Consider the following 15,049-nt stretch of genomic DNA (forward strand, 5'->3'; position numbering starts at 1 on the left):
GAAAGTCGAACAAAAATCGGTTAGCGTAGTGCGCGAGGCTGGTGTGATACACACCTAGCTGTCGCGATGCGACATGCATCATGCGATGTGTGATTTCTGCCACATGGCGCTGAACCTATTTTCCGATTCCTAGCAGGATTCGTTTTCGCCAATTTTGTGTACAAATAACCCCCAAACTTGTCGATTATGTACAGTCGAACAGGTTAAAAATAGTTCTAACTTTTATTTCTTAATCATGTCTAAGAGTTTTAGCGATTTCACTCGTGAGTGGTGCCGGTCTCTGACTGCTAAGGAGAGAAAAAAGCTGGACTTTTTTCACTTGGGGGTATATATGGTATAAAGGGGGTAGATCTTGACGTGGACTTTATTCATACCGCTTTAGAGTATTAGGATTCAAATACTCATTGCTTTAGACTTGACTATGATGAAATTTGTCCTTTACTGGAAGAATTTGGTGCCATTCTAGGCTTCCCTTCCCTAAATCTTGCGGTAATTCCTTAAGTAAGCGAGTATTATTACAAAGATTTTGAGCGTTTCCTTAACCTTAAGGATAAGGACTTGAAATATATAGTGCATGGGAACGTAGTTTATATGAGGGAATTTGCACGTTTTTATTTTGACAGACCACACTCCGAATCTTTTCATGTTTATAGGAAGAAAGTCTTCCTTTTTTGCATGTTAAACCGATATCTGCTCACTAGTGGTAATATTCATGAAGGCTAAGCTATTTAGGATCTGTTATGGAGAAAATTGAATCAAGTAGAAATCCAATGCCTTTGATCGTTGGAAAAACCATGCTTGGTTTAGATGAATTAAAACCAAATCCAAAAGCACCTCTGTGAGGTTCTCCAATATTATTACAGGTAGAAAATCAATACTTTTAATTACAGAAATAAAATATATTTAACTTTGTATAGTATTAATAATTTTTTTTTACATTGAATTTTTTTGCAGATGTGGCTAATGGAGAGGCTTGAATTAATTAGCCCTCCTTGCAATGTTTATAACTATACATAGAATTGCTTAGTGAGACAGAAGAAACGCTTTTCCATAAAGATAGGCCACCGGGAGTGGAGTAGGGTCTTTGGAACTTGTGATTTTACCATCAAGTGGGTCGTTCCTTGGTGGAAAATTGAGAAGATGGTTGGTGTCAATAGCCAACCTTTTTGTCGTCATCCTAGCTTGTCATTGACTTTTTATTACCTTTCCAGGGTGAGAAGATAATATGGTCTTACTCAAACTGTTCCATCTGGTGATCTTCGTCGTCCATATGAATTTCCTGTTTCACAGGATGGAGAGAGATTTGACAATTATTAGTGTGCTAGACCTTTACGGGAAGTTTTTACCCAAAAGGTCCCACCTTCCTTGTCTAGGGATATGAAGCAACGACTACTTGGTAGATCTCAAAAGGACAAGAACAAAGCATATAAGCTGAGTAAGACCAATAAGAAGGACCACCTTGGGGATAATAAGATTCCTCCTAAGGAGCATTTGGGTAAAAAAAGTTGAATTCAAGACTCTTGTTATGCCTAAGAAGAATAGTTCTACTAAAGGCAAAAAGAAAAGAAAAGTTGTCTCTACAGAAAAGAAAGTGTGGGTTGAAAAGAAGCACGGTGTAATGGCTATTGGAGAAACTATTAACACCAAGACTGAGTGTAGATCTTCCAAAGGATGCTTACTAGCAAAAGTGATGGATGATGAAGAAGAAGCGGACAAGAATTGTAAAAGAGCTAGAAAAGAGAAGATAGATTAGAGCATTGCTTTACTTTCAATTTATTAGACAAATTTAATTTTTAAGTCAATTTAATTTTTAAGCTTTATTTAAAATTCCATCAATAATGTAATTTTTACTTTATTTTATTAACGCAATCTCTAGCTTTTTTAAAGTTAAACTAACTTTTTATATTAGAATTCTATTAAAGAAATGAAAACGCCTTGAATTTTCCCAAGAATTATTCGAGTATGGAAGTCGAAAATTTCCAAAAAAAACACCAAAATTTGCCCAGATCAACGCAAAACGTCTGGCGATGCGGATTTGAACTTGTCACCGTTCAGAGCAATTTGTCGCAATGCGCTGCTTCCTGTCGCTGTGCGACAGTTGTGGCGCATCGCGCTAGACTTAATTCTTGCGCGCCAGCTGCTCTATTGTTGACGAATTGATTTCTTTGAAGATTAAAGTGGCCGCACCCTGTAAGGGGTTGCCTACTTATCCTTTCTTAAGGAATCAGGCCAAACGTAGCTCTCTTGAGTATCCTACTCAAGTAATTATGGGTAGTATTTCTTAAGTTGGTCAAGATTTGTCATATTTGAGAATTCATTGACATCAATATTAGTAAGTTTTGTGGCACCTCCTAATAGGATAGCTGTAGGCGTCGTTTGAAGTGCACGCGTAAGTTAAGCATGTTGTGAATATGCTTGGCACTCATAGGATGTGGGGATTGACATACAATTAGGGACACGATTAGGGACAAGGAAAGTAGGGAGCCGCTAACAAGTTTTTAAGGAACTTGTAAACCGTTCACGGATTATAAAAGGCAACCACGAATAAGGGACAACGATAGGCAACAATGATTGCCCCGTGAAGGTTACACCCCATTCATAATCCATGAGATTACTAACTACATATGGTTCGGAACCACGAAAGGAGGATCGGGGATGATGGTACGAAATGAGTCATGGAGTCACATTTGTCCGTATTGGCCTCTACTCGATTCTTATTATGAAAAGTGATTCCTGCGATCTCAAAGGCATGCAAACGAAGATTCAATTTGCTCCAAACTATTATTATGCTAAACTGGTTAAATATTAATGCAACATATAATTCTAAAATATTAGTGATAACTTGAATTAATAACAAGATTAAAAAGAAACCTAAACCGGTTGTCCAAATTACCTTATTAGGCGTAATTTTCAATTACATATTCCCTTTAACATGCAATATAGTGATTATAAATAATAGTAGAATAAACATTAATATTGAAAACAATTTAACAATAAATCCAACAATATAAAATCGTTAGAAAAATAATAGAAATAAAAGGAACATAATTCTTACTTTGATTTTGTCTGCTTGCAACTATAAAACAAGAACGAGTTAGTAACTTCAAGGAAAAGTAATAAAATAATAATTAAAATTAAATTAAATTAAATAGAGTTTATTTGGGGCCAAACCCTCAAACAATTCTACCTTTCACGCCTTGGTTTAAGAACAGAACCTCGAGTAAAGTACGGACTCCTTGGAGTTTTAAGGAAGGAATTTTGAAAGAAAGGTAGGCTAGTGTTTAGGCTATAGCATATAAGAGAGAAGAGAGAATTCATTGATGCCGAACATCAGAAATGAGGGGGTATTTATGGGAAAAATGAGTAGAGGGAACACACAGAAACCTAAAAAGGATAAAAACCTTAAAAACATTTTCGCGACACGGGGAAACCTTGTGTGACGCGTGACATCCTAGAGTGACGTGAAAAATAATAAACCTACGAAAGTTAAAAACGCGTGAAGGGTTAACGCAGAGAAGACACGGAGCTGTCCCGTGTCACGGAATTAGCACCATGTCTCGGGAGAATATGTCGTAGCGCGGCAATATTTCCCATAATGCGACAGACTCTTCTTCCTTTTTTCTGTCCAAATATATTTTTACCCTAATTACGTTCAGCCATTTTAAGTGTCGCTTCATAATTTCGGGCTATTTTAGGCTTATTATTTATTAATTGGGCTAAAATAATAAATAATATGAAATGAATAAAAAGGTTTGGGCTAAAATATTGAATAATATGAAATGAATAAAAAGGTTTGGACCAAAATAAAAATTGAACTATTCTTTGACTAAACATTTAGGACTGATCCGTTGACTATTTCATGAACTGAATTTGATTGAATATGAATTTTAAGCACTTTCGGGATTAATTACTGAACCCAACCAATAATGCGGTGAAATATTGTTCATCATCGGATTTGGTTTCGGGGAGACATTTTTAGTTGTCTACAATAGTTTTGACGATATATGGTCCAGACCAATTAGGCCTAAATTTGCCTCTTGAGTCTAGAACATTTTTTCTTAATGCTTTTAACACCAAGTCTCCTACTTTGATGTTTCATGTCTTGACCTTTTGTTAAAGTGTCTAGCCATACGAGTTTGGTAGCATTGAGTATGATGTAGAGCTTCTAGTCGTTTTTCATCAAGTAGAATTAGCTCCTCATATCTCGCTATAGTCCATTCAACTTCATTGAGTTTACTTTCCAACGCAATGCGTAGGGAAGGTTTTTCTAGCTCTACAGGTTGTACGACATCCATTCCATAGACTAAGGAGAATGACGTATTTCCTGTTGATGAGCGAATTGACATGTGATAACCCCAAAGATAAAAATGGAGTTTGTTAGGCTAATCCTTGTAATTTCTGTCATTTTCTCGATGATGGTCTTTAGATTCTTATTGGTTTCCTCTACTACACCATTCTCTTGAGGCCTTTATGGAGAAGAGTGGTGATGTTGAATACCATACTTTTGTAGCAATTCTTCACATTTTTCTTGAAAGTGAGTTCCATTGTCTTTTATCATTTCATGTGGGACTTTTTACCGACATATGATGTTTCTTTCGATAAAGAGTGCTACATGCTTTGCAGTGAGTTTTGCGTATGATGCTGCTTCAACCCACTTTGTAAAATAGTCGATTGCTTCGTGACCTCCTGTCCCAAGAGGAGTGATCTTTCCAATTATATATAATCTCCATGTTGAGAATGGTCATGGTGAAGTGTAGGTGTAAAGGAGTGATGGAGGAACGTGCTGCAAGTTAGCGTATATTTAGCATTTAGGACATCTTTTTACATAGTGATAACAGTCCCTATTCATGATAGTCTAATAATATCCTTCACGCATTATCTTTTGGACTAGCATTTTGCCGTTTACATGAGTTTCGCATACTCCTTCGTGGACTATTCTCATTTCCCTTTGGGCTTCCTTTTTGCCTATGCACAAAAGAGCTCGACCTTTAGGTACCCTTTTGAGTAGTTCATTGTCTATGGGTACATATTGGGAAGCCAAAAGTCTTAAGGCTCGTTTTGCTCTTTTGAGCGTGGAGTGAATATTCTCCTTTGGTAACATAGTTGAGGATGTTTGTATACCAAGGTTCTTCTTCTTCTACTTGGACTACCTAATCGTCTTCTATGGCTTGAATGGAAGCAGGTTTATGCCTCTTTTCTTTTGTCAAAGGCATTTGCTTAATTTTGTGGGAATTCTAACCATTGAGGCTAGTCTTGCCAAAGCATCAGCGAATTGACTTTCTTCTCAGGGTAGATATGTATATTCTACCTTTTCTAACTAATTAGTGAGAGTTTCCAGATATGTTTGATAAGGGGACAAGCTTTCGCTCCTTAATTTCCACCTTTTGGAAATTTGGTTGATGATTAAAGAAGAATCTTCGAATATTCAAAGTTTCTTTACTCCTAATGCCAAAGCTGTTTCGAGGCCTACCACTCATACTTCATATTCCGCAGCATTGTTGGTAACGTTAAAATATAACTTTATGCAAATTGGGACATGTTCCTCTTTAGGTGATACTAATAATACTCTACACCACAACCCTTTTGGTTTGATGCTCCATCAAAGTATAACGTCCAAGTATCATCTTCTGTAAGCATTAAGTCTTCATGTGGAAATTATATAGGCGTCAAATCTTCTATTGAGAAATCCGCTAAGAAGTCCGAGACCACTAAACCTTTGATAGCCTTTTGGGGCATAAACCTTACATGCATCAAATTGGGCTAAGTTGACTATCCATCATGATATTTCGCCCATTAAGTGTAGATTTCTCGAAGAGATACTTTAGTGGATCCATCCGAGATACCGCATAGACTGTATGAACGAGCATGTAGTGTCTTAACTTGGTTGTGGCCCACACTAATGCGAGGCACAATTTCTCAAGTGGTGTGTAGCATACTTCATACTCGAGCATCTTTTTGCTTAATTAATAGATGGTGTTTTCTTTTCCTTCTACTTCTTGTGCGACTGTGCAAGCATAGCCCCCATTTTCTCTTTGGTGACTGTTAAATACAACCTAAGAGGGATTGCCGGGAGCGCAGGTGATAGTACGGGAGGATTAGCGAGATAGAGTTTGATTTTCTCAAAGGCTTTTTGACACTCATCGTCCCATATTACTGGCACGTTCTTCTTTAGTTTCTTGAATATTGGTTCACAAATCGTGGTTAATTTGGATATGAACCTACTTATGTATTGCAACCGGCCAATGAATCCTCGAATCTGTTTCTCAGTCTTGGGCGGCGGCATTGACATGATTTCTTTAATCTTGGTTGGGTCTATCTCTATTCCTCTAGAGCTAGTGATATATCCCAAGAGTTTTCCTGAGGTGACTCCAAAGGCACACTTAGATGGGTTTACCTCATGCTGTATTTCCTCAGCCTTTCGAAGAATTTTCTTAAGACTACTAGATATCCTGGACGATCTTTTCATTTTACATTCATATCATCCACGTAGACCTCAACTTTTTTGTGAATCATGTCATGTAGTAAAGCAGTCGCTGCTCTTCGGTAAGTGGCACCCACGTTTTTCAACCTGAATGGAATTGTCGTGTAATAGTAAGTGCCATATGGCATTATGAATGTAGTCTTTTCCATTTCTTCCTCGGCCATGAGAATCTGGTTGTACCCCGCGTATTCATCCATTAATGAGAGAAACGCATGATTTGTTGTGTTATCTACCAAAATGTTGATGTGTGGTAAAGGGAAGTCGTCCTTTAGACTTGCCTTATTTAGATCTCTATAGTCAACACACATTCTTACCCTTCCATCTTTATTTAGAACTGGCACCACATTTTCAACCCATTCTAGGTATTTAGATACCCTAATAAATCTGTAGTACGTAATTTGTTTTTGAACTTCTTCTTTAATTTTAAGAGCTACGTCGGGTTTCATTCGACGTAACTTGTGTTTTATAGGTTTCATTCCTAAAATTAATGGTATTGTGTGTTGAGATTTTTCTCTATTTATTCCTGGCATATCTTCATATGACCAAGCAAATACATCGATAAATTCTCTTAGTAGATTAATTAAACTGGTTCTTTCTTCTTTAGTAAGAGTTAGTGTGATTTTAACTTCTCTTTTAACATTTGGATCTTTTAAGATATCCACTGTTTCAGTGTCTTCTATTACTGGTGTTTTATTCTCAAGTGTTTCCATTGATTTAATTATTTCTATATCACTTCCATTTTTAGTTAAGCAATGCTCGTCATCTTAGGTTAAGGAATGACACGAGGAGTAAGCAAAATATGACATGTTATTGAATTCGGAAACCATTACATCAAATAAAGAAATGTTCATTGGTACTTGACTACTAACTATCCTAGGAGTAGGTGCTAAAGTAGAGGAACTAGGCAGAGGTACTATAGTTAGAGATTTTGAAGACCCTATATGGGAAGACTCAAATTCAGCCTTTGACTTAGATGAATCTTCGAACATAGGTCCTTGTCCTGCTGTTATGGAGATTTTTCGTCCGCTTGTTGTAGTCACTTTCACAGTCTTTCACCATCGCTAGGCTAATCCCTCTCCTGGAGTGATAAGCTTTGAGGGGTCAAAGATCTCACTTTGTAGTGTTGTCTGAATGAGCGCGGAGTTGTCTTCAACATATTTTGGCTCATTCTTCTCGTGCCCAAAAAGAAGTCCCATGACATTAAATTCGAAGCACGGAGGTGCTTTTGCCTTATATATAGGAGTTGGGATGTCATATAAGAAGTGGAAATACAGGAAGATTTCGAACCCAGGTTGTCTTATTCCATCTTTGACAAAAGGCTCGGGAAATTCATAGCATGGATAATCTTCACCCTCTCTTATAAATTGTCCATTTAGAGTGAGGGGGTATTGATCCATTGAGATTGTTTTCTTTTGGGTACGAGCATTTCTCCGCGCATTAGCCTTTTCCTGGGCTTGCTTATAGTCTTTCGGAGACGATTCAAAACCAAGTCCAAAAGTATCTAATTTAGGAAGGCCATGCGATTTCGTTTGCATTTCTACTCCTTTCTTTTTTCCTAGAGTCATTCCAGGAAAGTGTCCCTGTTTTCGGAGTATACCATTAACTATCATATTTGAATAAAGGTCGTAGCAGAGAGGGGTCCTTTCATCTTCCTCGATTAAGGAGACCTCTTCTTCTTTACAGCCCTATAGGTCTTCATCGTTGTCATCGTGCTCCACATTTATGAGAGGGTTATCAATTTCCTTGATTCTTAGTTGGGAGGCATCGATTGTAACGGGAATTCCTCCAACTATAGCCTTCACTTGTTGATAAAGCGATGAAGGGACGACCTTAAGGTCATGAAGCCAAGGGCGTCTGAACAATAGGTTGAAAGAAGCTTTAATATCTACCACTTGAAAAGTAGTAGCATTCTCTATAACTCATGCGTAAATTTTGAATAAGTAACCCCAAACCGACTAGGTAACCCCTAATAAGTAACTTCGGAATAAGTAACTCCGGAAAAAATTCATTAACCGATCGAGTAACCCCAAAATAAGTAACTCTTGATTGACTGAGTAACCACTAAGGGTATGCTATGTTCACCTCATTTTCAGGTTTGACAAGTTCATATAAGTTTAATTAGGAAAAATAAGTTCAGATATCATTTCAGGGGAAATAAGTTCTCCTAAGGATTGTTCAAGTTCAAATTACAACTAAAGTACGTGATGAATAAAAAGTTATACTACAAGTGCACGGTGTCTGTTGTTAGCAGAGACTTAGAAAATACGGGTCGAATCCCACAGGGAGACAGGTTCTATTAGTTTTTCCCCAATTATTATAAACTATTTCGATAAACGAAGAGTGATTTGATGATTAATTAACTAAAGAATGACAATAATGAAAATAAGGCTGTTCACAGATAAATTAAAGTTTAGGGCAAACGTTCGGTCCACCATGCTTATACCAAACCAAGAAATGCAAACAATCCATTAATAAACAAACTAGTCAAATCATTAAAGCACTTGTTAATCCTACAGTCAGGAATTAACACTTACGAATTAACATATGTAGTTCGGTCGCTAACATAATCAAATTCGCCAATTGTAAGTAAGCCTCTAAAAATATGATCTTTCAATTCTAATTTTTATTAGCTAAATAATTAACTCATGATATTGGCCAATTACATGAATCAAACAATAACGCACAAATCAATTGGAATTATTCAAACCCTAATTCATAAATTTATAAATAATTAAGCACAAATAATCATGGTATAAACATGACTTCCCTCACTTAACCTAGAAAACGACTACTCACTTATAATTGAAATAAAAAAAACAAAAGAGATTAATAAACTTGAATTCATAATTAATAAAATAAATAAAGAACGAAAGATTGAATGAAAATACCTCAATGATTGAACTAATGGAGAATGAAAAGCTAGGGTTCAACAATGGAGAGAAAGAAAACTAAGAAGCGTTTAATCTAGAAAAATAAAACATAAAGAGAAGAAAATAAAATCCTCTCAAGTATTTATATTTATATTAAAGCCTAATCCTAAGTAAAAATAAAATAGATAAAATAAAATAAGGAAAAAAAAATAAAAATAAAGGTCATCTTTTAATTGGTCGCGAGAATTACGATCGACGGAAAACAAGATTCCCGCACGCCAGACCCATCGCCCGATGGATGGCCGATGGTCGATTGGCTGTAGGATGCGACGAATTTGACGCTCGACCATCTTGGGCTAGGCAGATTCGAAGGGTCGTTTGTGCGGCTAAACCATCGCCCGATGGCTGGGCGCTTGCTGGCAGATTTGCAGGGCCAATTTTGGATGGTTGTAACTCACAATCTAGGAATTTTATGAAGGCGTACAACCTATCATTGGAAAGATATTCAAGTCTAGTTTTCAACCCAACTTGAATCACCTCAATTTTATTTGTAGAACTCGAGATATGGCTGAAACAATGAACAAAGTTCCTTTTTATTCTTTGCAAGCCTTTGATTTCCTTTGTTCCTAACTCAAATTCAATTCCGAAAAGTGCATATCGATCCTTGTGGATGCTATTTTCAATTACCATGCATATAATCATTAGAGACAACATCCACGAGCATAAATCCCTCGGTCAATGAACTCATTCCATCTATTTCCATTCAAATATCATTCGAATCATCTCCAAACACTTCGAAAGTTGCCAAATGACTACGAAATCACCTGAAACATTAAGAAATACACAAACGGAGCGTAATAGAGTGATATATGATGACTTATGCAAATATGACCCTAAAATCGACCAAAAAGACTAAGAAAAAGGCATAAAAACTAACATTAACATGTTTAAGAACCCTATAAATGTGATTTATCAAATTCCCCCAAGCTAAACCATTGCTTGTCCCTAATAAACACTTTACTCAAGACGGAGAAACAAGAAAAATAAGATTTCCAGGAAGCAGAATTAGACCGACTTGACTCTCGAGCAAACTATGAAACCAAAGTTAGCGAAACTGAAATCTGGCTCAGATACATATAGAACCACGTAGCACTCATAGTCCTGCAATTAACTCACCAATCTAGAGGCCACAAACAGTCTCTTTCCAAGCTAGTTTCCGCCGATTTCTTGTAGATATGCTGAAGTCGAGCACGAGAGGTGCCCTACCAGCTTAGGGTTATAATAGACACTCAACCTATACCATGTCGACTCGGAATGCAACCATTACTCTTTAACTTTGACTCAAAACTCAGTTCACTTAATCACAACTTATGCACGAAGATAAAAAAAAAGAAACGAAACTAACACTAAAAAAAAAAAGATTAAAACTAGAAGAATAGCATACATTACACGATAAATGAATAGAAAAAAAAACAAAAAAAAAACGAAGGAAAGTAAGAAAAATTAAAAACAAAAAAGAAGAGAAACTAAAAAGAAAAGGAAAAACAAAACTAAAAGAATTAAAATAAAAGAAGAATTAGGAAATCGAGTTGCCTCCCGATAAGCGCTCATTTAGAGTCGTGAGCTGGACTTCTTACCTAGTGTCAAGCATCAATTGGTGTATCGAAGAGATAAATTGTCTCTAATTTGCCGATGAAAGCACCCTTGGTATATAGCTTAAAATGTTGTCCATTTACCTTGAATTTCGTGCCGTTTTCACTAGCACCTTTATGGCTCCATATGCTTTGACATCGGTGACTGTGAAAGGCCCGGACCATCTAGACCTAAGCTTTCCAAGAAAGAGTCGAAGTCTTGAGTTATAAAGCAACACCTTGTCACCATTATTGAACTCTCGTTTTTGGATAATCTTATCGTGAAACTTCTTCGTTTGCTCCTTGTAGAGCCTATGATTCTGGTAAGCATCGAGCCGAATCTCATCTAGCTCGTTCAATTAAAGAAGTCTCGCTTCACCGGCCTTCTCTAGATCTAAATTAATCTCCTTGACGCCCCATTGTGAAAGGTATTCCATTTTGATTGGTAAATGACAATCTTTGCCATACACCAACTGATACGGTGTTGTCCCTAACGGAGTCTTGTAAGCCGTTCGCAATGCCCACAATGTATCATCCAACTTCAATGACCAATCTTTGCAGGATTTGTTGACTACCTTTCAAGGATTCTCTTGATTTTTCGATTAGATACCTCAACTTGGCCGCTCGTTTGAGGATGATAGGCCAAGCCAACCTTATGAGTAACTCCATGTTTCTTAAGAAGAGACTTGAAAGTTCGTTGATGGAAATGAGAACCACCGTCATTAATAACAACTCTTGGGACTCCGAAGCGCAAAAAGATGATATTTTTGAATAGCTTCATAACGACCTTCGAATCATTAGTAGGCGATGCAATAGCTTTGACCCACTTGGTGACATAGTCAACAACAACCAAAATGTACCGATTCCAACAAGAAGAGGGAAACAGTCCCATAAAATCAATGCCCCAGACATCAAAAGGCTCGACCTCAAGAATCCCATTTTGTGGCATCTCTTGCCTCATCGATATATTTCCTGTTCTTTGACACTCATCACATGCATTGCAAAAGGCACGAGCATCCTTGAATAATGAGGGCCAATAGAAACCACATTGAAGCACTCGGTAGGTAGTTGCAGTAGAACCAAGATGTCCACTAGAAGGTATATTATGGCAATGATGAAGGATACCATTAGTATCCCAATCTGCTACACATCTCCGAAACATTCCATCAGCACACTTACGATACAAATGAGGGTCATCCCAAAAGTACCGCTTGGCATCATGGTAGAACTTCTTGCGTTGTTGGTAAGTCAAATCCGAAGGATGTGAACCACCTACACAAAAATTAGCATAGTCAGCATACCATGGAGATACAGAAGAAACAGAGAATAAATGATCATCGGGGAAAGAGTCATTTATAGGGCTATCTGAAGTAGACTGAATGAGAGAGGTGATCTGCAACAACGTTCTCGACACCCTTTTTATCTCGAATTTCTAAATCGAACTCTTGAAGGAGAAAAATCCATTGAATGAGCCTCGGTTTAGCCTCTTTCTTTGCTAGGAGATACTTTAGAGCGGCATGGTCAGTGTGGACAATTACTTTTGAACCAATGAGGTAAGTTCAAAACTTGTCAAGAGCATATACAATAGCTAGGATCTCTTTCTCAGTGGTGGCATAATTCATATGAGCCTCATCCAAGGTTTTACAAGCATAGTAAATGGCATGCAAAACCTTGTTCTTTCATTGTCCAAGCACGGCTCCACAACATAGTCACTCGCATTACACATGATCTCGAACGACAAATCCCAATCCGAAGGTTGTATGATAGGAGCAGTTATCAACGCCTCCTTAATCTTGTTAAAAGACTCCATAAAAGCATCAGTAAACTCAAATGTGGCATCCTTAAGCAATAATTGAGTGAGGGGTTTCGCTATTTTCGAAAAATCTTTTATAAATCGGCGATAAAACACTGCATGACCAAGAAAACTTCTCATTCCCTTGACATTCACAGGAGGGGGAAGTTTCTCAATCACCTCAATTTTTGCTTTGTCAACTTGGATTCCACGATCAAAAATAAGATGACCAAGTACCACTCCTTCATTGACCATGAAGTGGCACTATTCCCAATTCAAGACCAAATTAACGTCAGTACAACGTTTAAGCACCTTAGAAAGATTATGCAAGCACATATCAAAGTCAGAACCATAAACACTGAAATCATCCATAAATACCTCCATGATGTTCTCAATGAAATCAGAGAAAATGGCCATCATACAGCTTTGAAATGTCGCAAGGGCGTTACACAACCCAAATGGCATTCTGCGATATCAAATGTACCATAGGGGCATGTGAACGTTGTCTTCTCTTGATCTTCCGGATGAATGGGAATTTGAAAGAAACCTGAATATCCATCCAAATAACAGAAAAAACTATGTTTTGCTAATCTTTCAAGCATTTAATCTATAAAAGGTAAGGGAAAGTGATCTTTTAAGGTGGCCATATTCGACCTGCGATAATTGATACACATACGCCAACTTGTGACAACACGAGTAGGAATTAGTTCATTCTTATCATTTTTAACAACAGTTGTCCCCCCTTTCTCAGGAATGACTTGTACGGGGCTCACCCACTTAGAATATGAGATGGGGTAGATGATGCCCGCGTCAAGAAGTTTCATTACCTCTTTCTTCACCACCTCTTGCATATTAGGATTCAATCGGTGTTGTGGTTGGATGCAAGGGCGATGATTCTCTTCCAAATTGATTCTATGCATACAAAAATTAGGACTTATCCCTATAAGATCGTCAATGCTATACTCGATTGCCTTTTTATGCATGCGAAGCACAGTCAAAAGCTTAAAAACTTGATTATCATCGAGTTTAGCACTAACACTTACAGGGCATTCCTCATTATCATCGAGAAATGCATATTTAAGATGAGAAGGTAAAGGTTTCAACTTTACCTTTTATACTTGTGACTCAAAAGTAGAATAAATAGTTTCCATTACCTCAAACCCTTGAGTGTTAGGGGCATCCAAGTCATGAATCAAGGAGTCAATCTCTGCATCTCCTTCTCCTTCAGAGACCTCCAGGGTGAGAACAGCTTCTAATGGATCATTAGCTAACTCACGAGGCGTATCATCTGTCACAATCTCATCAAGCACATTAATCCTGCAACAAGTATTCTCAAGCAAAGGCGACTTCATCGCATTGTTTAGATTAAAAGTCACTGTATCATCACCAACAGACAAAGTAATCACCAACAGACAAAGTAAGGGACCCAGACTTGACATCAATAACAGCACCTGCAGTACACAAGAAAGGTCTACCTAAAATGATCGGGATATTACTATCCTCCTCCATTTCCAAAACTATAAAGTCAACAGGAATAAAAAATTTCCCAACCCAAACGGGGACATCCTCCAAAACACCTAAAGGGTATTTTATAGAACGATCCGCCATTTGCAAAGTGATTTGTGTGTATTTTAAAGCTCCCATATTCAACCCGTTACAAACAGAAAGAGGCATAACAGACACACTAGAAGCTAAGTCACATAAAGCTTTATCAATGAATAATGCACCTACATGACATGGGATGGAAACACTACCAAGGTCCTTAAGCTTAGGTGGGGATTTATTTTGCAATATTGCACTACACTCTGCAGTAAGAGCGACTGTTTCTACACCACCAAAGTATTTATTCTTAGTAATCATTTCCTTTAAAAACTTTGCAAGGTGGGCCGCGTTTTCTCGCCATCTACCATAGAAAGCAAGGAAACCTTCATCGTCGCCTTGCTTAAGCATCTCGAGTTCACGTAAAGTTGACTTGAGCTCTACGTTACTCTCGTATTGGGTGATGAAAGCCGAAACTATATCTTCCCATGTTGCTTTGAATTTTGGATCTAGCCCATACTACCACTCTCTCGTGGTTGGGTCTAGTGATAAAAGGAAAGTCAAAGCATAAAGCTTAGGATCAACTCCCTTTAGTGCCATAGTGCCAATAAAACACATTAAATGATTTTGTGGATTATTGGTCATCTTAAATATTGGCAAGTCCATAGCTATGAACTTTTATGGTAAAGCAAGTACTGGGGGAGGAGCAAAATTTTCTTCGTCAAAGTACTTGTTC

At 37.5% G+C, this 15,049-nt stretch overlaps 1 protein-coding gene across 1 annotated transcript; it reads right to left on the bottom strand.

Annotated features, from left to right (window-relative positions):
- Nucleotides 1–14,157: 14,157 nt before the first annotated feature.
- On the bottom strand, nt 14,158–14,634 carry LOC110686986. Its single transcript, XM_021863620.1, has one exon. The coding sequence runs from the start codon at nt 14,632–14,634 to the stop codon at nt 14,158–14,160; it is 477 nt and encodes a 158-aa protein (XP_021719312.1).
- Between the last annotated feature and the right edge of the window lie 415 nt (nt 14,635–15,049).

Source organism: Chenopodium quinoa, unplaced genomic scaffold, assembly GCF_001683475.1.
Source record: "Chenopodium quinoa cultivar QQ74 unplaced genomic scaffold, ASM168347v1, whole genome shotgun sequence".
NCBI lineage: Eukaryota > Viridiplantae > Streptophyta > Magnoliopsida > Caryophyllales > Amaranthaceae > Chenopodium > Chenopodium quinoa.